We start from the raw sequence: 22,163 nt of genomic DNA, 5'->3' as shown, positions 1-22,163 counted from the left end.
TTTGTTTAAACTACTCACAGCTGGTTTCCTTCAGTGTTCAAACCAACCGTAGCCACATTGACCTACAGTTATATGAACTTTCCATAAAATAAATAAATATAATTCTTATTTATCATAATTAGATATTATTCATTACATAGCTTTTTATTTACTGTATAGACTCCAAAGCATGTTTAAAAGTAATAATAAAGTTCAGTATATCACAAGATACATGTTTTTCCCCCATAAGCAAATAACACAAACAAACATGTCTGATCTTTATGTATATTGACAGTGTTTCTAAATTACTTAAAGCATATAATATTCTGTATTGCAATTTGCCTTCAATTTTTTTACTGATATGATATATTTTATTATTAAGCTAATATCAAGCCATACATTGACCTGGCTTATTTATTGGTCGTGCTTTAAAAAAATGTGATAATTTTATTCAATTTATAATTTTTAATGTTAAAATTTTCAAATATTTAACAAAACCCAATTTGAAATTGGCGACTACCTTTTTTTTTTTTTAAAGACGTATCATTTAAAGCAATTGAAGAAAAGACTGGAAAACAAAAAATAAATAAATAAAAAAATTATACAAATGAAAAACAAAATACAACAACGCAGCAATAAAACAGGAATATTTTTTATTAGACTTTAAAATAACATCGTCCCAATGCAGCGTCCCGTTTTCAAATCAGCTGACTCGGGCTTCCGTAGCCGAGCGTCACATGACCCGGAAAAGGCGGAAGTGTCTCCAACAGAAACAGGGCCGACTCTGTTCCTTGTTTTTCCTCCGGAGCCGCCTTCTCAGCAGCGACAACAACAACTTGACGCTGTCACAGGGCAGGGAGCTGAGGGAGGAGACGGACAGACTTCATCGGTTTAACAACTGAATTAGGAAAATGGGCTCAAATCGCTTTTGTCGGACGACGTTTTTGAGTTGCTTCCTAATCTGCGTCACTTTGTGCAGCGACCTGAGCAACGGGGTGTCTGCAAAATCATACTGGAAACCAAACATTGTTCTGATCCTCACCGACGACCTGGACATCGCTATCGGGGGTCTGGTTAGTGAATTAAAAAAAAACAATTTAGTGCTTTTATGACGTGTTTTATTTGAGAGTCGTGACATTGTGTTTATACATATTTTGTAGACATGTCAGGGGGGAAATATTGGATTAATTGGTATTAATTTGACATTCAGTCCAGGCCGATTGAGCTGACAACTCACATTCCTGGTTGGACTCATCATTTAGGCATCTCACAGAGTCAGCAGCCTTATCACCTCCACTCTGCTCCCACAGTTTTCAGCACACACCCTCCCTCCTTCTACCACCCCTTATCTAGCCGAACTCCATTGAAAAAAATGACAATTTAAGATGTATACAAACTGGTAGCTCTCACAGCAGTGATCTGATAGAGATTCTTATACTAGACGTCAACCCAACATGTTAACTGGTTCTGTAAAAGTTTATTTATGTAGAACTTTTCACAGACACTAGTCACAAAGTTCTTCACAATTCGGGGAATAGAATCAAATGAAAGAATTAAAATCAAAATACAACACATAAGAGCAAAAAATAAAAACAATATAGACATACAAGAAGATGTACAGGAGGGGAACAGACCAGAACATACCACATGCTAACTAAAAGCCTGTCTGAGCAGAACATCAACAGTGTAATGAAGACAAACATAAACAGCTTATTGTCTGTGTTTACTTTTAAATGTCAAAATATCTCAAATGAGTATGGTCTAAATACTAATTTGGTGTTTAAACTTAAATGACATACCTACAAAAAGATCTCAACACTAAAGCTGCAGCACTATGTTGAGCAGCAAAACAAATCTAAAAACTATCCAAAAACTATTTCGATAATTAATCATTATTTCAAGGAAAATCAGCCAATAATTCTGATATTTCTGCTTTTCTATCATTGAAATCTGAATGTATTTGGGTTTTGTTCTTTTAGTCGGAAAAACAAGAGGTCACTTTGTATTCTGGGATGAACATTTATGTCTGCACACAATGTTGAAAATTCAATTCAAAAATATTCCCACTAGTCAAAGCTGTTTAAAAGAGGTACAGTGCATCAATTCTGTTTTAAATGCACATTTCCACTTTGTCTGATTGATGATTGTTAAATGAGATGATGTAGCGGTACCGTGTCAGGTACTGATGCAATAGGCTTTCTCCATAAAGCTTAGTCATGGAGACAGTGAGACAGAGAAATGCAGCGTCATCACTGAATTGTGTTTTTATAGATGACTGTAAGAAGAAAAAAAAAAGGGGGCTTGTTGTACAGTTTGAGTGTTTTTGATGCAGAGGCCAGTAAATAATTCAGTTGATGTTTGATTGCAGCAAATTTGTCTCATCACAGCAAATCTTTTTCTCACAGAATCCACTTAACAAGACGAAAAAACTAATTGGAGATGCAGGAATATCGTTCACAAACGCAGTAAGTATCATCGTCCCTCACATTGTTCTGTCTTATCAGGGATCATCTGTGCTGACTTCTTCTCTCTTTCCTCCCTCCTCCATCAGTTCGTTGCCAGCCCGCTGTGCTGCCCCAGTCGGGCCAGCGTCCTGACGGGGAAATACCCCCACAACCACCACGTCATCAACAACACCTTAGAGGGAAACTGCAGCAGCAAAGCCTGGCAGAAGAGCGAGGAGGCCCACACCTTCCCCGCCCTGCTGAAGGCCTTCGCAGGCTACCAGACCTTCTTTGCTGGGAAATACCTCAACCAGGTGAGGGGTGGTGGTTCTTCATGTTTGTATATTTCCAGCCTTTCGTCTGCTTGCAGGATGTTTTTTTTTTTTTTTCCTTAAATGAGCAGAGCAGTGTGTAAATTTGTGCTGACTAATAAAGATCAAGGTCCTGATTTGGCTTCAGAACAAGGGCAACCCCTTTTGTTCTCCTTGTATTCTATTTTTAATTAATCAAAAAGGGAAATCTACCGTTATCGTAAGAATGGAGGGAATTAAAAATCTATTTCCTCAGAGGTTTAATTGTGTTTACGTCCGCTAATTGCAGAACAAAGCAGATTAACTTCCTGTTCATTGAACTGCTCTGAAATGTGCTTAACAGTGATTACAGAGGGATTACACCGTGGCCTCAAAGTGCAGTATGGGAAATTATGAAATTACAGCACTGTACACTTGACACACGATATGTGGTCCATATTAGAGCTTCACAACTACTTAATTCAAATACATTTTTATTTATAAGGCATCAAATCAGAGAGAGAAAAGCAGTGGGTCAAGACACACTGTGTTCTGTCAGATAAGTAAGAGCAAGAGACGCCGAATCTGCTTTCCAGTCGTTCTAGGAGCCCACAATGATCTGTGGTATCAGAAGCTGCACTGAGGGCCAGTAGAAGGAGCGCAGAGGTGGAATCTGGATCCGTAGAAATCGGAAGATCAGTTGTTATTGATCTAAATTGTTTGAAACGACACATCAGGAGTCATCAGGTGATCGGGAGAAGAGAAATCAGTCTTGAGAAGTGCCGTCATGCGATTTAATGTCATGAGAAAGTCAAAGCTGCGTCTGATTAACAGATGATGAAGTGCGGAACCTCGAGGTCCGGTTTGTTATTGTGTTTAAAGGGTCACAAATAAATCCTGTTTTTTTCTATGTTCCCTTTTTCCATCTTGTATCTCAGTGTTTCACAACCTTTCTTGGCTTTTGACCCTTTAAAATGAAGCAACATGACCCCGTGACCTTTCTGTTTCCAACACGTCACACAACTCTTCTCCAGTTTCAGCCCCAGGAGGCATTTGAGGATGTTTCCAAATTCATTATGTACTTTGATCTGTCATGTGACTGATAAATCACCATAGATACCATGTATACAAAAACACATCATCATCAACCTTCATTAAAAAATACTGTTTACAAACTTGTGTTACTCTTTGTGGATACAAGAGAAATATTAATGACCATAAATACAAAAAAAAAAATGTCTGCAAATAAACACATTGGTTTATTTTCTACTTTTTCCTCCTTATTCCCATCAAACTCTCTTCTTCTTCTTTTCCTGGGCTTAATTCAATCACCTGTTTCATTTTATCATTAGCCTGTGAATATGTCATTAAATAATCAGTATTTGACTGTTTGTGTGTTTCAGTACGGGCACTCGGAGGCCGGCGGAGTGGAGCATGTTCCTCCAGGCTGGAGCTACTGGATCGGACTGGTAAGACTCAAAGTTCACATAATTAATCTTATAGAAGCGTATTTACTCTGGGGCTCCCTCCTGTCTGACAAGCCTTTAGCCATCAAACCTAAAACTCTTCCTGATTAAAATCCAGTTGCACTCAGGTTTATTTCTCTTTGTTTTTGTACAATAGTGTTAATACAGTAAGTGAAGAGCAGACATTTATCTTGCATTAGGATCAGACTTTCCTTTATTGCAGAATTATACAGATTATTTATGGGAAATTATAAATTTTTCTTTATATCATCATCATCATCATCATCCTGTGCACGAGTTGACAGTTTCAGTCTTCAAAGATGGTTTAATCGTTGCATCAGATGTTTATCTAACCTTTATATAATAAAATTAAAAGTGTAAAATTTTATTATGAAAATGATCAAATTAAATCAAAAAGAAAACAAAAATTAGTATCTTCAGCCAAAAGATGTCAGACTGAGTCTTTACAGATTTGTATTGTCTGAACAATTTAATGCAAATTTCCCCTATATTGTATTATAGTACATTAATATTTAAGTATGAGGTTTGATTTCACTGACAACCCCGTGGGAAGTTTGTTTTTCAGTCATGTGACTGGGCGCTCTCTGCAGAAGGAGCCAGACTAATCAATTGGCTAAAATTAGATTTTCTTGAACTTACAGAAGTTCATGAGCAGAGTTCGACAGGAGTGCAGACTAGTTCATCTTCACTGGTTCTAACTGGGCCAACACAGATGTGAGACTCCTGCAGGTTACTGGTAAAGCAATAAAACCCTCTTCTACCGGCTTCAGCTTCTCTGTGTCTTCAAACAGACACTGTGTCAAACCGCTGCCATGAAGCACAGAGATTTCAGAGCTTATCATGGATCATGTGTCTGTTCATGTGACCGTGATCAATTTGAAATTTTCAGCGTTTGCTAACCTGCTTTCAGAAAATCAAATGGCCCACATCCAGTGATAAGTAGACTGCTGCTCGTTTGTGTGGGAAAAAAAAAATCCTGACCTTGTTTCTACTGTAGCAACAAGAACACGACCGACATGAGCTTCTCAGACGGTTTTGTTTGTTCTGTGCAAAGAAAGAGCAGTGGAGGTCATTTCAGTGTCGTCACATAGGAGAAGTGAGGTTTCAGATACTGAGGATTTTTTTTCTGTTTCTGTTGTTTTTGTTTTTACTCTTTCTATTTACACCAAATTAGATTTTTCCTGATTACATTTCTTTTGCTAATCCATTTTTTCTTTCTTGGTCAAAGCTGTGAGCACCAAATCTCACTACAAGCATTAATACAGGTGGTTAGAATGGTCTAATTTCATTTAGTCCAGAGCTTCATAATCACATAGTAATTAATAGAAGAAAAGGATTCTCTACACCCTGTAGACTATGGCTGCTAGCTTACACAGTTTCCATATTGTTTATATATTAGAGAATCACCATCATCACTCATTCACATGGTTCCGTTAAATTAAACCCAACATGTATGTATAATAATTTGTTAAATGGAAGTAATAAGTATTTCCATTACACTGTAAAATGTAAAAATAAAAACCTTTTTTTCTTCTTGGCAGTTTGTGTTTGTATCTTATGGCACCATTTAATAACTGTCCCTTGTGTTTTGCAGGAGAAGAACTCTAAATATTACAACTACACTCTGTCAGTGAACGGGAAGGCTAAGAAACATGGAGCAGACTACAGTAAAGACTACCTGACAGACGTACTGGTGAGAAACCTTATGAAGGATCAGTGTTGTAGCTCATAACACTTTTACACACGTCTTTGGTTCCTTCATATTCTGTCCTCAGTAAATATTTTTATTACTTTTCTATGCAAGCCACAAACTTAAAGTGTCACTTATTACTTAAAAAAAAAAAATGTAATGTCGTTCAGTATCTTCCAAATTGCTTGTTTTGTCCAATTTAAGTCCAAAAGTAAAAGATATTTAATTTATAATAATATGAATCTGAGAAAAACAACAAATTCTCATGTTTGAGAAGCTGTAACATTGTTGCCTGATTATAACGTTACAATAAGTGACATTTACATTTATTACAATTACATTTTTATAAGTAATCAAAATTGTTGTTGAATTATTTCCAAACTGTAAATAATTATATTATATAATATATATTATATATATTCTCTGTACCCCCCCCCCCCCCCCCCCCCCCCCCACTCCTCCCCCACTCCTCCCCGTCAGGCCAACATGTCTCTAGACTTCCTCCAGTATAAATCCAGCTTCCAGCCGTTCTTCATGATGGTGTCCACGCCGGCCCCCCACTCCCCCTGGACCGCAGCCCCCCAGTACGAGAACAGCTTCAACACCACCAAGGCTCCCAGAGACCCCAACTTCAACGTCCACGGGAAGGTGGGACCTGTTTCATCATCAACCTTTAAAATATTCCCTCTGAATCTTTAGCTCTGAGGAGGCGCTCGATCCGCAGGACGACGTTTGGAAATATTTCCCTTTGTTTCTCTGCTCAGGACAAACACTGGTTGATCAGACAGGCTAAAACCCCCATGTCCAACTCCTCTGTTCAGTTTCTGGATGATGCCTTCAGGAAACGGTCAGTCTCCTCAGCTCCTCACCTTCGTCCTCCTCTGCCTTCTCTTCATCATCATCTCCTTCCTGTCATTCCTCTTCTCCCTTCGCCTACTTTTCATCTTTCTTAAGATCATTTCATTGCACCTTGTTTTGCAACCAGTTGACACCAGACTTCTCCTTTACCCCCTTTCAAGTTGGAGGTGTGACCTCCACCAAACATTAACACCTTCAACTGTAACTGTATTACAAGTGGTAACATACTAAACATGGCAAAATCAGATTTTTCTTTACTTTTAGATGAAGAGAGAAGCTCATGTGTCATTTCCTCATGTGATCAATGCACCTTTTTAAAATTACATGCAGTTTCCAGTAAATTACAACATTTAGCTGCTTTCTGTTTGTCCTAATTGAAGCACAGACTCTTGAACAGCAGAGATATAAAACTCTCCTTCTGCCTGCATGTGTGGAGTTTTATTCTGAAAGGTCTGTGCCTGTGCAGTGAGATTCAGACTCTCAGTCTGGAGTCAGTGTCGTTCTCCTGTTGCTCATCCTGACCTGCAGGTGGCAAACTCTTCTGTCAGTGGACGACCTGGTGGAGAAGATCGTGAAGAGGTTAGAGGTCAGAGGTGAACTGGACAACACCTACATCTTCTTCACCTCCGACAACGGCTACCACACTGGTATGAACACACATTTACACACACAGACATTTTTGTGTAGAGGCTTCCAGCATGTGTCCATTTACCTTCACTGTTTTTCTTTCTTTCAGGTCAGTTCTCTCTTCCTCTGGATAAGAGGCAGCTCTACGAGTTCGACATCAGGGTCCCTCTCATGGTCCGAGGACCAAACATCAAACCCAACCAGACCAGCCAGGTACACACAGACACACACACACCTGTGTTGTTTACATCTATTATTCCAACTAAGGTTAGACTGAAATATTTTTTACTGGTTTTTAATTAATCAGTTATTTCCCTCAGTGTCTTCCTCTGATGAAATCTATCAATCGATACTGCAGTTGTAGTTGATTTATTTGATCACTTCATAAATATGAATTTTAAACTAAACGAGAAGCTGCAGTGCAGAAAAACATCCAAACAAACATCCACCCTGTTGTTATTCTGTGACGTGAGCTAAACTGAACTCATCATGTCGTCAGATGCTGGTGGCGAACGTCGACCTCGGTCCAACCATCCTGGACATCGCCGGCTACAATGTCAACAAGACGCAGATGGACGGCATGTCCTTCCTGCCCGTCATGGTGAGAGCACCGCACTAATGGACTCTGTCCATCTGCAGAACTGAAGGACAGAGCTGTAGTCACAATGTCCCTTTAATTTATTCTGTCGGAGCACATTAACGTCACAGTGAGTCTCCTTCACTCAGTCATAGACGTTAGCCCTGAACACAAGCTGGGAGTTTTCAGAGGAAGTGAGTCATGGTTTTATTTATACACTGCTCCTAGTTATGGCTCATTATCTGTATTTTAAACAGACTGTCACGAAAAATACCCTTTTTTTTTTTTGATGAATGAGATAATTGTCTAATTTTAATAGATAATTGTTTCAACTAATTTTCACCCAGATTAATTGACAGATAAATTTCCAGATTACTTATTTTATTTATTACATACAATAGAAAAATAATGAGCCACACATATAAGTCTCTGTAGATCCTGTGCAACTGCATAATAATTAATAAAAATAATAATTTTAAAGCTAGAAATGTTGTTATGAATGTAGTAATATGTATGTGTGTGTGTGTGTCACCAGGAGGGGAGGATGAACAGCAGCAGCTGGAGAACAGACATCCTGGTGGAGTATGAAGGAGAAGGAAGCAACGTGTCCGACCCCGCCTGTCCGTTGCTGGGACCCGGAGTGTCGGTACGAAGGGACACAGAGATGAAACTGTAACATTATCTGTAGAGAAAGCGCAGAAAGACAAACACTCCTCTCTGTCCTCTGTTCTTCTTCAGGAGTGTTTCCCAGACTGTGTGTGCGAGGACTCGTACAACAACACCTATGCCTGCGTGCGAACCGTCGCCCCCTCTGCCAACCTGCAGTACTGCGAGTTCGACGACAACCAGGTCCAGTGGAAAACGTTAAATCTGCTTCTGTTGATATTCAGCTAACGGCTCCTATTATTTCTTGTAACCTGAAATCGCCCTGAATGTTTCACTGCGCTGTAATGTTAATCTGTGCGCATCCCCCACAGGTGTTTGTAGAAGTCTACAACGTGACCGCTGACCCCTACCAGCTGACCAACATCGCAGACTCCGTCGGGCAGGACTTCCTGGAGAAGATGAACCACCGGCTGATGATGCTGCAGTCCTGCTCCGGGCAGTCGTGTCGGACGCCGGGCGTGTACGATCCGAGGTCTGTTACTGCTGCAGAGTCTGATTTCAAAACAGTGATTAATTGTAGAAGCACAAATGAGGAAGGAGCTTCCTGTGCTGCAAAAAAAAAACATCGTCCAAAGAATAAAAACTAAGGAAGCAAGTGAAGTTTTTTTTTTTTTTTTTTGTATGCTAGGATCATTTTTCTATGTTTGTTTTCCATCTGTGAAAACAAGCCCTGAGAGGCAAGTGATTTTTTTTTTCTTCTTTCTCTGGGAAGAAAAAAAAGTTAGAGAAATGATGGCCCCCCCGAAAATTGTTTTTTTCTACTTGCCTCTCGTGTTGTTTTCACAGATGGAAAAAAAAACCTTAGAAAAATGATCCTGACAAAAAAAAATGTTTTTTTCTTTCTGCGTTTCTGGCAGAAAGCCTTTGCTGATTAAAATATACTTGTAGCAAAGAGAAGGAACAAGAATGTTAGATGAATATATCACCCAGAGCAAGACAAGAAGTTCAAGTCCCATTTACTAGGGTAGTGGTGCACTTCACCCTCTTGTGGCTGAAATCAGTTTTACAAACCCCAACAAAAATTTGTTTTTCCTCATCTTTGCAAACAGCCCCTGGGAGGGTCATCAGGGGGTTGTTTATACAGATGAAAAAAAAAACCAAAAAACACACAACTCAGAAAAATGATTCTGGCAAAAAAAACATCCCTAATTACAAGTGTATTTTTAAAAAATGAAATTATATATTTCTTTTTCTTTCACTATTTATCAGTTAATTAATTTTACATATTAGCTTGTCGAGCTGAACTCTTGTGCACACTATAAACAAATTGGAATAATTGGAGGTGTAATGAAATGATTAGTATCAGATGAAATTGTTATTTTCAAGAAAAAGTACTTATAATATAAATTATGCGAAAAAAAAAAGTGTTACCAAAAATATACTTACTTATATACTACTACATGTTAAATCAACTTCAGAAACTATTTGTTGGGCTTCTCTAACACTTAAAAACAAGCATTAATGAATCTGTCCTGTGTTTCCTCAGGTATAAATTTGACCCGCGACAGATGTTCACCGGCCACAGCTGGCGGCTCGGCAGACTCAGACAGACGATGAAATAAGAAGAGCGGACGGGAGGAAGAAGGGCTGTATCGTATGTTTGTATTCAGCCTTTCCTGCTGTTGTTGCCTTGTTTTCAGGCCTCCTGAGCCAGTCGCTTCGAAAGATGGATGGAGAAGGGATCAGGTGGGGGGATTTGGGGGAAATAGGTGGGTTGCCGTGGAGACAGGAGGCCTCTCTGGGTGCAGGACCCACCTTTTAAAGCTTTCAGTCTGGGCCACTGTTTAGTGAGGGTTGTCAGAAGGTGTTGCAACAAAGCCAAATTATTATTAATGATGGATTTACATTTGACCCAGCTCTCATAAACTCGTCTGTTCTCTCTGTTAGTAGATTAGATTAGTAACACTTTATTTTACAGCTGACTTCCTCGAAACCTTTCTTACAATTTTCTGAAAATTACCTGTGAATTACAATGTTTCCAAGAAATTCCTCAACAATTTTTTACTAATATTAAGGGAAAATGAGACAGTATTACCTGCCACAGTTATTCAGAACCTGCTCGTTATGTTAAAGTTTTTAAGTTAGAAAAAAGAGAAACTGTAGTAGCAGGTGCGAAATAGTTCATAAACACACAACAAGACTAACAAAACCTGTTCATTTGATAGAAAATGTGCCAAACTGAGTCACTTTATTTTTTTGAAATTATGTTTTTAAATTTCATAAAGCTTTTCAAGTACAACTGAAAACTACAGGTGAGCATTTAATTCAACCAATATTCAGCGTAAACATCAGTTAAATTAATATTTACAGAAACCTAACGTGTGGCAGCTCAAAGCCACTCGTGGCGTCTTTCTGCTCTGCTGGATTTTGACGTCTCTTCATTGGCTACTTTTTATTTACCTATAACATTATTGCCTTGTTTTTTTTTGTTTGTTTTTTCTCCTTAACAACTCAAACATAATGAGCAGATGCTTAATTATCATTAGCAGCTAACACGTTCTCCATTTACCTTATAAGTAGTACCAAATAACACAGGACTTTATAGGAAATATCGTTGTAATTTACAGCTGAATAGCAACTCATTTTTAGGAAATTAGTTTCCAGGAAAGCAGCTGGAAAATACAGGAGCCATAAAATAAAAGGTTCTTCATTGACTTGTGTAAATAAAGGCTGTCCGGTTGGTTTTTTGGTGCATTCAGATGGTCCTTGAGAATTTGTCTCAAGAAGTTGCACTCAGAAGGTTGAGAAGTGACAAAATTTTAACTAAACATCGACTGTGTCACATGATGGCAGCAGTAACTTTCTAAGGATTATTTCCACTAAATTGATGAAGCAATATTATTTCTTCTATTAATCATTTAGCCTGGAAAATAATAAATATAATGACATGTTCATCACAAGATCCCAAACTGTGTGAACAGTGAAAAAAAAAAACATTGTTGGTAAATTTACAAAAACTGGAGAAAAACACAGCAAATTCTCAAATCTTTTTGGGGCATTTTTACTATATAAATCAAAATTTGCGATTAATTAATCAGAGGTCAGACAACAAATAATTTGTCAAACAATGCACCAGGTTAACAGTAAATAAATACAGTGTATACGGCCCCGTCTGCGATAATATATGTAACTGATTTTAACAGCCTGAGCGTAGTGATCAAAAATATCAATGGAGTTGATTTGAACTTTACCACCTGATGAGGACAAATCAAATGTAGCAAAAAAAGCGTCTCTGTTATAGAGTAAAGGTACAGTCACATTACTCCTCTGTCTGTTCAATTGAACTATTCCTGCACGTAGCCCCAAATAAATGGTACTTGGATAATGCTTATATTTATATGTAATAATGCAGCGTTTCTGTTGGAACAAAGGTGAATTCTTACCTGTGAGGAAACCATCACTTGAATTTGTCTGTTGTTCACTTTTCAGTAGATGTGACTGGCAGCAAACATTGACAGGATGGAAGAGTAATGTGACTGTACCTGGAGTAAATGGAGAAAGAGCACTATAAGAAAAAGAGCGCCGCCTACAGAAAAGCAAACTTCATAAACAGGAAGTCCAACAGAAAACACGATGAGTGCCTAGAAAGAGAGATGGAGACCAAGGCCTAAAACCTTCCCCCAGCCATCACCTTCACTCTGCACTACAGTCACAGTTATACACTGAAGAATGACATGGTGGCTTTAGAGGAAAGGTCAACAAACCGAATGCCAAATTGGACAAAACTATCTGCTAAACGGAGGAATCAGGAGCTCCTGTCAGGAAGTGATTTCAAAGAGTCGTTAGTTGGCATCAGTTAAACCTTCATCTCAGTTAAATTCACAAATCTGATTTAATGGTTTGTTACTGACACAGTAGAAACACTCACAGGACGTTCATCATTTCAGCGCATTTTTCTAAAGTGTTGATGCATCTTTTTCCATTCATGAAATTCAAATTGACAGTCATCACGTTCACCACTCTCCTTTATAACTGTTGTCGTCCTCTCTCTCTGTGTTTTAATACATCAGCGTGCTCGTGGTTTACATTTCATACTGAGTTTATTTTAGCCACAACTGTCAGGTCTTAATGGACACAAGTATTTTACTAATAATTTCATGTTTGTAGCATTTTATTGAACCTATTTGGAAACACTACATAGACTGACGACCTAATGGGAGGCAGGAGGCAGTAAGTTTAGACAAATATCTGTATATCTTGACAAAAAAAATTCTATCATCAGGTTTAGATCAGTTATGTTAATTTTATGTTTTTTAGAGTGACATTTATGTTTCTAACAGTTATTCTCATTTTGTTTTATGGGTTAGATGTGAGAACTCTTTAAGGCTAAACAAAAAAATATGTAATTTGACCAGTGAACAATGGAAAAAGGAAAATTATGTGTATTTGATGTATTTTTTCCATGCAACCTTCTACTTCAAATTTTAAGGGAACTGATTTTTTTTTTATTTAAATTTACACATTTATGTTTATTCCATAAACTACATCTGTACAAAAAAAATCTAAAACAATTATTTACTTAACATTTTTACAGCCCTGACATGAAAAACAGAAATCTCCTTTTCCGTTTTCCTTCTGTCGGGGGTTTTGGATTTTTGAAGACTGATATATTTTTACATAATGAGCAGTTCCACATATATATAACACAACTCTTATTAGAATGCAAATAAGCATATTTCCTATATGTTGAAGTTTTCCTTTATAGCCGATTAGAGTCCACATTTTATGCCAACATTAGAATTTTCAAAACACGATCAAATCTCTGCAGATTTTTCATTTCCAACCAATGATTTGATTCAGAGACTTTTGAGGGAAATTCCCGGTGAGGTGACATCCAGAAAGTCGAGTTACGTCTGCATGACATTTGTTGTAAAAGACTGAATCTTTTTTTTTTGTGCGTGTGTGTTAATTTTGATTGTGAATTAAGCAAAACAAACCAGCTGTTACCTGTGAATCAGCCATTTTCACCTGTTCCACCGCTGCTGTTGTTGTAATTCTTGGAAATAACGCTCATACAGCTCTTTCTTCCTCTGTAGTCAGTTTGTTCTGAATTAGAAATTTTCATGTGCGAACACTGAGATTAAAGTCCTGACACCACAGGACTCAACATAAATACTCTGATATTAAAACCGATCACTTTGTTTCAATTCACTGATGCACTTTCCAATCTGTCAGAACTGTTCTGTTGTTTTGGCACCTTTTAGTTTTATTTTTCAGAGTAGTTTTTGATGACGATGATGATGATGTATTTTTGGCTTGTGTTTTTGTCCAAATAAAGAAATCCTTAAGATCACAGAAGACACTTGTCTAGTTATTACTCTGATTTGTATGATCTCTCCATGACAGTCCGAACAGGAAGAGAACATTTCAGTCAATTTACTTAGTTTAGTGTTTAGAAAAATAGATGTAAATATTGTGATTTAGTTTTCCTGTTTTAATTTACAATTTCTTATTTAAAAATGTCCTGAAATGTCTGAAATTTTATAAATATTAGGCCTGAAAAATAAATTAAATTGTCTCAGATTTAGAATTTAAAATTTCAATTATCTTTTTGTCAGATTTGATGATTTTTTTTTCATCAAAAGAATCTAAACATTTGATAACTTTTAAAACTTAATTCTTCATCTGCTCCAGTCACCTGTCAGGAAAAGGCCAGTTTGAGTTAAAGCTACAGTAATTTTGTTCTTACCTCTTCTCATTAGGAATCAGCAAAGCATCTCCTCAAAGTTTCCATTTTGACACTAAAACAGTAGAAAAACAAATTGGATAATTTGATGAAACTCGTGATTCATTTCTCAATGAATCAATAAAATGTTTCTTCAAATATGAAGATATTGTTAAAAATACCTGTCACAATTTTCCAGAGAGATGTCTCCAAATGTCCTATTTTGTCCAACTAACTAAACCCAAAGATATTTAGTTTAAAATGATATGAAACAGAGAAAAGCAGGAAATCCTCACAGTTTAGAAACTGAGACTAATGAGTGTGAATTTAACATAAAATATTTATTTTAAAAACTAGCTTTTCAATGTGGTAATAACAGTTTACATTCTCATAATTTTTACAAAGTCTACAATTAAAATTTTCAGGGTTAATTTAAGAGAAATCACTGATCCGAGTCCATGTAGGCGTCCATATATCTTATAAACTGAACTATTAATAGACTCCATGTTTACGCCATATGCTGTTTGTGTCAATTAAAGGCCACAGTGTCCATCTACTATTTCACAGTCAGTAAAAGTTCTTGGATTACTTTATGCTCTTTTAACAGACCTAATTTCTACAGTTGAACATCATGTACAGTATTTTGGCACATTTCATGTCTTTTGTGCTAAAAAGTACATTCATTTAATTTATAATGTGACAATTCACTGCTTTTAGTTCTTTGTTTGTGCAGATGGAATTTTTTTCTTTTCCCACAGGACATTTAACTTCTCCAAAAAAGATGATCGTAGTTGTTCTGTTCACCTCTCAGGTCATTAGTAGGTGACAAAGTGACCTACAGAGACCGACCTGAAACCACAATATCCAGGTCTGATTGATACAAAATCCACATGTTGCTCAAGATGCAAGCGGTGACTAAAAACCTTGAAAATGTAAAATCCAGAGGCGACACAAATTTCCTTGTAGCTGCTCGGCATGTAGGGATCCGTCAACTGTCCAAAAGTAAAAATGAATAGCGGAGTCCCATCATGAGCTCTCCCACCCCTCCAGGACGGGCAGGAACGGCAGGTCGGTGCTGCCCAGGTAGGTCCTCCCTCGGTGCTGGAAGACGTCGCTGATGGCCCACGTCAGGCGGCCCTCGGGGTCGTGAAGCGTTCCCACAAGCTCGCCATCCAATCCGAGCTCCAGGACCAGAGCGTAGCGTGGCAGCAGGAGGTTGTACCAACTCAGAGGAATCACCTGGAAACACAAACAAGTTTAATATAGTTACAGTTTATGGATATACAGCAACCTCAAATTTTACTTTATTTACTGTGGAGCTACACTGGTTATTCATCAGAAGACCTTAACCTTAATTATGATGAGATGTAAATTTTGTTAAAAACAAAAAAAAACTTTATAGCTTTTTTTTGTCAGTGTAAGCAGAAACATTAAAGATTAAAAATTAATGTGCCTGCAAAAAAACATTGAACATAAGTGAAGATTAAAGTCTCCAGTAATAAATGAATGAGTAATAAAAATTCACAGCTTCTTTCAGTGTTTCTTTCCAGGAAGCCTTTAAGAAATTATTAGTTAATAACAGTCCAGTAAAACAAAAGAGCAACATTTATCAGGCCATAATACAACGTAAACCAAAACTGCAGATGTTACCATGGATTTAAAATGATTAACTAAATCAAATACATGACTGGAAATTAATTTCATCAAGAACTTCAGTCAGTGGAAACAAGACAATTATGAAAATGTAAGGCTCATTTTATTCAAAGTGAGGCTCCATAAAAATGTTCACACCACAATCAGGAAAACCCATATTTGGACTTACAGGAAAACACTTTTATGGACATTTCTGAGATATTTTCAACACAGTCACTCTTTGGAAATAAGCTTAATTAAGATGAAAAATGGTCAAAGTTTAATGACAGAAGCTTCTCAAAGTTCACCAAGAGTTCAGACCTGCTCCCTCAAATAAGTGTGTGTGTGTGTGTGTGTGTGTGTGTGTGTGTGTGTGTGTGTTCAACTAAAAACTTACGTGTTGATCTAACAAATCAGTGTGTGTGTTGCTAAAGGGTCCTGCCCTTGTCCTGTCAGATTTCACACCATCTAGTCTCAGCGCAGCCTGAAACAAAGCCTGTTATTCTCCACTGACTGACAGCCAAAATAATTCAGAACCACACAGCGTTTCACAAGGAACAAATGCATCATGGGAAAGTAACTTATCTTAGTTTGGTTAGCTGCTCAGCTTAATTTATCTTTTTAGTTAAGATTCATTCTAACTTTTAGTGAGGTTTTGATTAGTTAGTTCAGTTAAACCTTTTTTTTTTTTATTATGAGCACTAGTTTGCCTATAGTTTAGTTTAGCTTTATATTAATTTATCTTTTTTGGTCAGATTAGCTCAAACCTAGCCTCTTGTTTAACGGTCTGACGGCCTTTATTTACTAAATCTAAATAATCCTTTAAATTCTTGTGATTACTTATTATCTGTGGTAATTGGTCTCAATCTCAATCACAGATTATCAACTTTAAGTAGCTAATAAACATAACTTCACCATGTGTTTCTTACTGTTTCCTTCACCTGATCATATCCATCGTGTAACCACGGACAACACCGACAGGAAGTTATCAAATATTCAATTTCAAAAATGTGGAAACCCCACTGACCTTGGCCAGGAAGCGTTTGACAGCCGGGTACGGGGCGATCATGTCCAAGAAGGGAGGCGTGACCTTCCGGAAGCGCGTCGTCGTTATGCCAACCAGGAATGTTCCATGGTCGCTAAGGCGGATGTTGTCAGGGTAACCGATCATGTTGTCCATGACGATCTCCTTGGCACCAGCCTTCGGGCCCTTCAGCCAATACCTGAGAGGAGAGAGAGAGAGAGTCGATTCGTCCCCCAAATGTTTGCTTCATCACAAACGGCGCGTGTGAGCGTTTGTACCTCAGTAGGCGTCCGATGCTGGTTTCAGCGAGAAGCAGGAAGTGCTCGTCAGGCGACAGGGCCACGCCGTTGGGCATGTAGAGAGAGTCCAGCAGCACCTTCACGCTTCCCGTCTGAGGATCGTAGGAGAGGAGACGGCCGAGGCTGTTCAGCTCGATCACCTGAAACGACGAACGGTGCAGTTTAGCTTAGCTTAGTTAGCTTTCTCCAAAAAAACTCCATCCACCAAGGAAGACCATGATACGTGCTCGAAATGTCCACAGAAAGACGTAAGTTGACCTTGAGTTAAGATCTTGAGTGAGGATATCTTTGTTAACTACATTTTATTGGTTTATTTTAAATTGTAGCTTAAGTTAGCATAGCTTATTTTTGTTCATAGTTTAGCTTAGCTTACTAGCTAGCTAGTAACTAGCTAAATTGTTGTCAGGTATATCTCTGCTTAGTTTAACTTTTTAATGTCATGTTTGTTTTTATGTTTAGCCTCAAGGTTAACGTTAGTTTAGCTTTTCAGTTTAGTTTACGCTTAGTTTAGCTTAACATTTTTTTAGCTTAGTTGGTCTTAACCTGGTTAAGTTAGTCTTTGTTAGGCTTTGTTCAGCTTTGTAGTTTAATTTGACTTTGTTTTGGTTCATTTACTTTTTGTAAGACTGACTTTTTAAGCTTAGTTTAGCTTGTATTTGGTTTAGTTAAACATGGCTTACTTTAGTTTTCTGTAGTTCAGAAAGCAGAGGAGTAACTTTTTCATTAGAAATTTAGATTTTAAATTGAATGTCAATAATTTCTGTACATTTATCAGTCTAATGTACAAGGTTTACAGAAAACGATATATTTTCATATACATTAGCAACAGCAGCTGAATCTTTTCTATTTTGGGCACAGTATATTTCCTCTTACCCTCAGTTGAAGCCAAAATGTTTTGAGCTAAAGGTTTTGTGGGAATAATCAGATTTTGAAGTGCATGTGAGCAGCATCTCTCCTTGAGCCTCTTCAGCGGCGCTCAGTGATTCGCTGAACTGAATGGACTCTGAGCTTCCTGTTTTCTGGCGAACCGGCCAGATGGACGGATAGAAAGAAAAGTGTCCTTGTTTTTTTGGAGAGCTGTGGTTTCCGAGCAACGCTGAGAAAACAAAAACAAAACAAAAAAAAACCCCTTTATGAACCCTGCTGGATTCAGCTTTCCTGTGCTTGGTTATCTAATTAAAGGTTTTCTTCTTTCAGATGCTTCTCGCTGCTTTTAAATTTCAGATTTAAAAAGAAGTTACTGAATATTTCTCTGAGACATGCAGGCTCATCTTTTTCTTCACTTCACCTCCAGTTTGACGTGTCTCCGTCCCCAGCGACTGGAAGAGTCTGTGAAATAAATGATCCCAGATTGGGAAGAAATCTCAAGGCCGTTTAGGAAGGCGAAGGGAACACCATCAGCACCTGAGGACAGAGAGGAGAAACAGGGAATTTATTTGTGTATTACAAACTGAGCTTCGTTCGAAATGCATACAGCACAAACACAAACACACCGTACCCTCTGAATTAGCCACCAGTAAAGTCTTTTGTCCGGTTGTTGGGTCGACGCTGTGCAGCCCAAAGTAAGAGTCGGCAACAATCAGCTGACCGTGTCGATCCAGCCGAACACCGTGAGGACGACCGCAGACGGGCTCATAGTCTGTGCTGCTGCCTGCAGCCACAGACACATAAAACACTCAGTGCCGCATGATTAAAGATGTTACAGCCGCCGAAGTTCATCTGAGCCGAGGCAAAGACGTGACGCAGTAAAGATTTTAAACTGAGGAGAGAAGAACGAACCACATTCTGGCAGATTCTGTCCCATCTGTGTGATGAGGGTGAGGCTGTCGTCAGGACCGATCCTCCACAGCTTCCCGTCCACTGTTCCTGTGTACACGTTATCTAACACACACACACACACACACACACACACACACACACACACAGGTTAGGTGTTAGTGTTGTATACTGAATTTTGTAGTAGCATCCAGGCCATCACTGACATTCACTGCGATCACCAGCACTACAGAATATCAATTTATTGCTGATGTAATTTAAAGAAAGTCACAAAGTAATAACTGAAAAAATAACAACTGATAAAGCAGAAAAATGTGAATTAATAAAAATGAAAAACATGAAATGAAACCAGATTTCCAGGCAGATTAATTCACATCACATGAGAGATACGGAGGGCAACAAGGGACAAAATACCTTCCATAGGAGCACAGGCAAAGGTCAAAAGTCAAAAGCTGTAATGATTAATTGATTAGTAGTTTAATCTGCAATTATTTTGATATATTGATTAATTGTTTTAGTCCTTTGTCATTAAAAAATTCAAAACATTCACAAATGTGACGACTCGCTGGTGTTTTTCTTTATTGTATCTGATTAGAAACTGAAGGCCTTTAACTATTTTCTGACATTTTATAGATAAGAAAGATTCATTAATTAATCAGAAAAATAATCCACAGATTAATCAATAATGAAAATAATCATTAGTTGCAGCCCTTTTCAGATCCTCCACCCTCCTGACAAGTAAAAAAACTAATGTGTGTGATCCAGACACACACATAAAATCCTGCATACTCACTGTTCTCATCCGCAGTGAAGGATTCTGGTCCTTGTAGTTGACCAGTGAACAGCCTCCGGCCCTTCTGCAGGCGGGTGTTGACGGCCAGCGGGCCCTCGAGGGCTGGAGGGGGCCCCTTCAGTCTGAAAGAACAGATTTTTTTTTTTTATTCCTAGTGACTTATTGTTATTGCCTGTGTAAGAGTTAAACCCAAACCCAAGTGTGTGTGTGTGTGTGTCTATACTTACACATGAGGTTTGGGGTCTATGGGCGAAGGCAGCAGATAAACTCCAACAGCCACAGAGAGCAGAGCCACAGACAATGACCTCCTGCCCACCCTGACAGAGAGCGTTACACACAGACTCATGAAGACGCACTCAGACACACAGAGCAGCTATAATCCATTCATGGCCGCGTACCAATCCTCTTTACTGCCTATTTATTAAACAATTGAACCAGTTTGTTGGTCCATTAAACTAAGTTTTAAATGTGTTTAACTTTTCTGCTTAATGGCCAAAAACCTCTTTATAGATAAATAAACAAATAGAAAAGCATAAATCAAAATAAATTAAACAAGTTAAATATGCAGTTTGTGTTAATTTACCAAAAAGTAAAAACAAAATGTATTGTTTAATATTTTTACACTCTTACAACATTTCAAACACTTAATATAAATTCGTGGTCCCTTAAATAACTAAATTTGAAGCCTTCACTTTGCCAAATAAAGAAATAAGTGGACACTGAGCAGAATCAGCGACATTTAGTTCTTTTGGTTTAAGCTGCTGAATAAAATTTGCTGTTTCACCTGCAAAGACATTTACTTCATGCACATTTGATCTTGATCTGAAAACAAACAGTTAAGTTAAAGGCCTCTGTTCTCACTATCTGCTGTGAACAGTGTTGCCTCACAGACAGAAGTGAACTTTGACTCTGTACATGATGCTTCAGAGGATCTGGAGTCAGTAACACGGAGCCGACCCCGTCCGTTACACACAGCTACACAGAGGCCTTTAACTTTGAAGGACACACTGCGGAGCTGGTTCCTTGTTCCCCTCTGATAAGAGGAGGTTAATCAGGCAGAGGCTCAGATATGACAACTGCACACAGTCTGACATTGTTCTGTTGTGACAGCTCTGCAGGAAAACAGTTTGCATGACTTTCAACCAACTTTATCTCACTGTGAAAAAAAAATACAGCCAACCAAGGTCTGCAGGGTCCTGGGCACTCACTGTAAGTGGCTCCAGATGTGCTTACATGATGCTTTTACTGACTGAAATTGATCATTACAGGTTCATGATAATGGCTTCTTTATTCACAGGTTGTATAGTGTGCACTTTCCCTTTAAAAGAAAAGCTCTTATCTGGTTGTGCAATGCAGCCTGACACATCTGGAGTCTGAGGAAACACTGGGATGTTGACAAGTGTTGAGGGTTTGCTGGTTCAGCAGTGAAGGGGTTAATGTGCAAAGACAAGAAAAGAAATCGAGCTCATCCAGAGATTATCCAGATGTTGTTCACCTGCTGCTTCTCACCATCATGTTCCCTGACAAAGATCAGCTGTCAAACTAGATGCACAATCTGCCTCATGCAGATGCATCATTAAAAACACAGCGTTTTTGTGATCTGGCGTCAGAACTCCATTCTAAAATATCTCAATTTTACCATCTCTTGGATCCTGCATTTATCATCGATGATGGGATATTTTACAGGTCAACAGGTAGTGAAGTCGCTGAACTGATTGCAAGGATATGTCCAGGTAACATTTCAGCTTTTAACACCATTTCCTGCAGCTGTGCATTCTAGATTAGCTCAACAGGTAACAGCTGAACCGAGCATTACTGTTCATTTTATTAAAATAAAAGCTGTTGTATGTGTACAACTGGAGCCGAAAAGTAGACAAACTCATACTGGTTCCAAAAAAAGTAATGTATTGATTTTTACTACGCGCCTGTTTTTATGATAAACAAAGAGTCTTTAAACTGATCAAATTTCTAACGCAGTTTGGCAACGCAGGGAGAACTTTGACACTTGTGGCGCTCGTACAAGTTAAAATCTTTTATTTAGTTTGAGCTGAAGCGAAATAAAGTGTCAAACTTACATGGTTGAGTTTTTGAGCCGCTTCTTCCTGCTGAGATTCACGGGTCTGAGCTGCAGAAGCGAGGGGCGATGAATGAGTGAGTGTGAGTGAGTGAGACTGAAGAGTGTGTAAAGCTCGCCGGAGTGTAAACGAACACTTCCGGTATGGACTTTCAAAATTAAAGCTGTGTTGGGTAACAAGTTTCCATTCAGTCTGTGCCTCTGTGTTTTCAGACTTTTCAGACTAGGGAGAGGTTCATACTTTACATCCATTTTAAAATACATTGTTTTGATTTTACAATT

At 38.2% G+C, this 22,163-nt stretch overlaps 3 protein-coding genes across 3 annotated transcripts in view; 1 reads left to right on the top strand and 2 right to left on the bottom strand.

Annotated features, from left to right (window-relative positions):
* dgki (diacylglycerol kinase, iota) overlaps positions 1-22,163 on the bottom strand; it is a 225,496-nt gene that overhangs the window by 48,667 nt on the left and 154,666 nt on the right. The gene's annotated exons all lie outside the window — the stretch shown is intronic.
* Positions 712-13,918, top strand: gnsa (glucosamine (N-acetyl)-6-sulfatase a). Its single transcript, XM_071502124.1, has 14 exons — positions 712-1,052; positions 2,385-2,444; positions 2,531-2,737; positions 4,117-4,182; positions 5,795-5,893; positions 6,371-6,538; positions 6,655-6,737; positions 7,277-7,395; positions 7,485-7,588; positions 7,875-7,976; positions 8,488-8,598; positions 8,691-8,801; positions 8,930-9,090; positions 10,105-13,918. The coding sequence occupies exons 1-14, from the start codon at positions 891-893 to the stop codon at positions 10,178-10,180; spliced, it is 1,629 nt and encodes a 542-aa protein (XP_071358225.1). The 5' UTR covers positions 712-890; the 3' UTR covers positions 10,181-13,918.
* Positions 14,606-22,148, bottom strand: LOC139635115 (adipocyte plasma membrane-associated protein). The gene is made up of 9 exons (XM_071502123.1): positions 21,883-22,148; positions 20,035-20,124; positions 19,808-19,929; positions 19,018-19,119; positions 18,737-18,889; positions 18,527-18,642; positions 17,218-17,378; positions 16,943-17,138; positions 14,606-15,522 (listed from the first exon to the last, which is right to left on the bottom strand). The coding sequence occupies exons 1-9, from the start codon at positions 22,143-22,145 to the stop codon at positions 15,310-15,312; spliced, it is 1,416 nt and encodes a 471-aa protein (XP_071358224.1). The 5' UTR covers positions 22,146-22,148; the 3' UTR covers positions 14,606-15,309.

This window comes from Trachinotus anak, unplaced genomic scaffold, assembly GCF_046630095.1.
Source record: "Trachinotus anak isolate AG129_WGS33_773 ecotype Australia unplaced genomic scaffold, CSIRO_AGI_Tana_v1 ptg000018l, whole genome shotgun sequence".
NCBI classification, from domain to species: domain Eukaryota; kingdom Metazoa; phylum Chordata; class Actinopteri; order Carangiformes; family Carangidae; genus Trachinotus; species Trachinotus anak.
The sequence above is the reverse complement of the archived record's forward strand: the minus strand, read 5'-3'. Positions and strand labels throughout refer to the sequence as shown.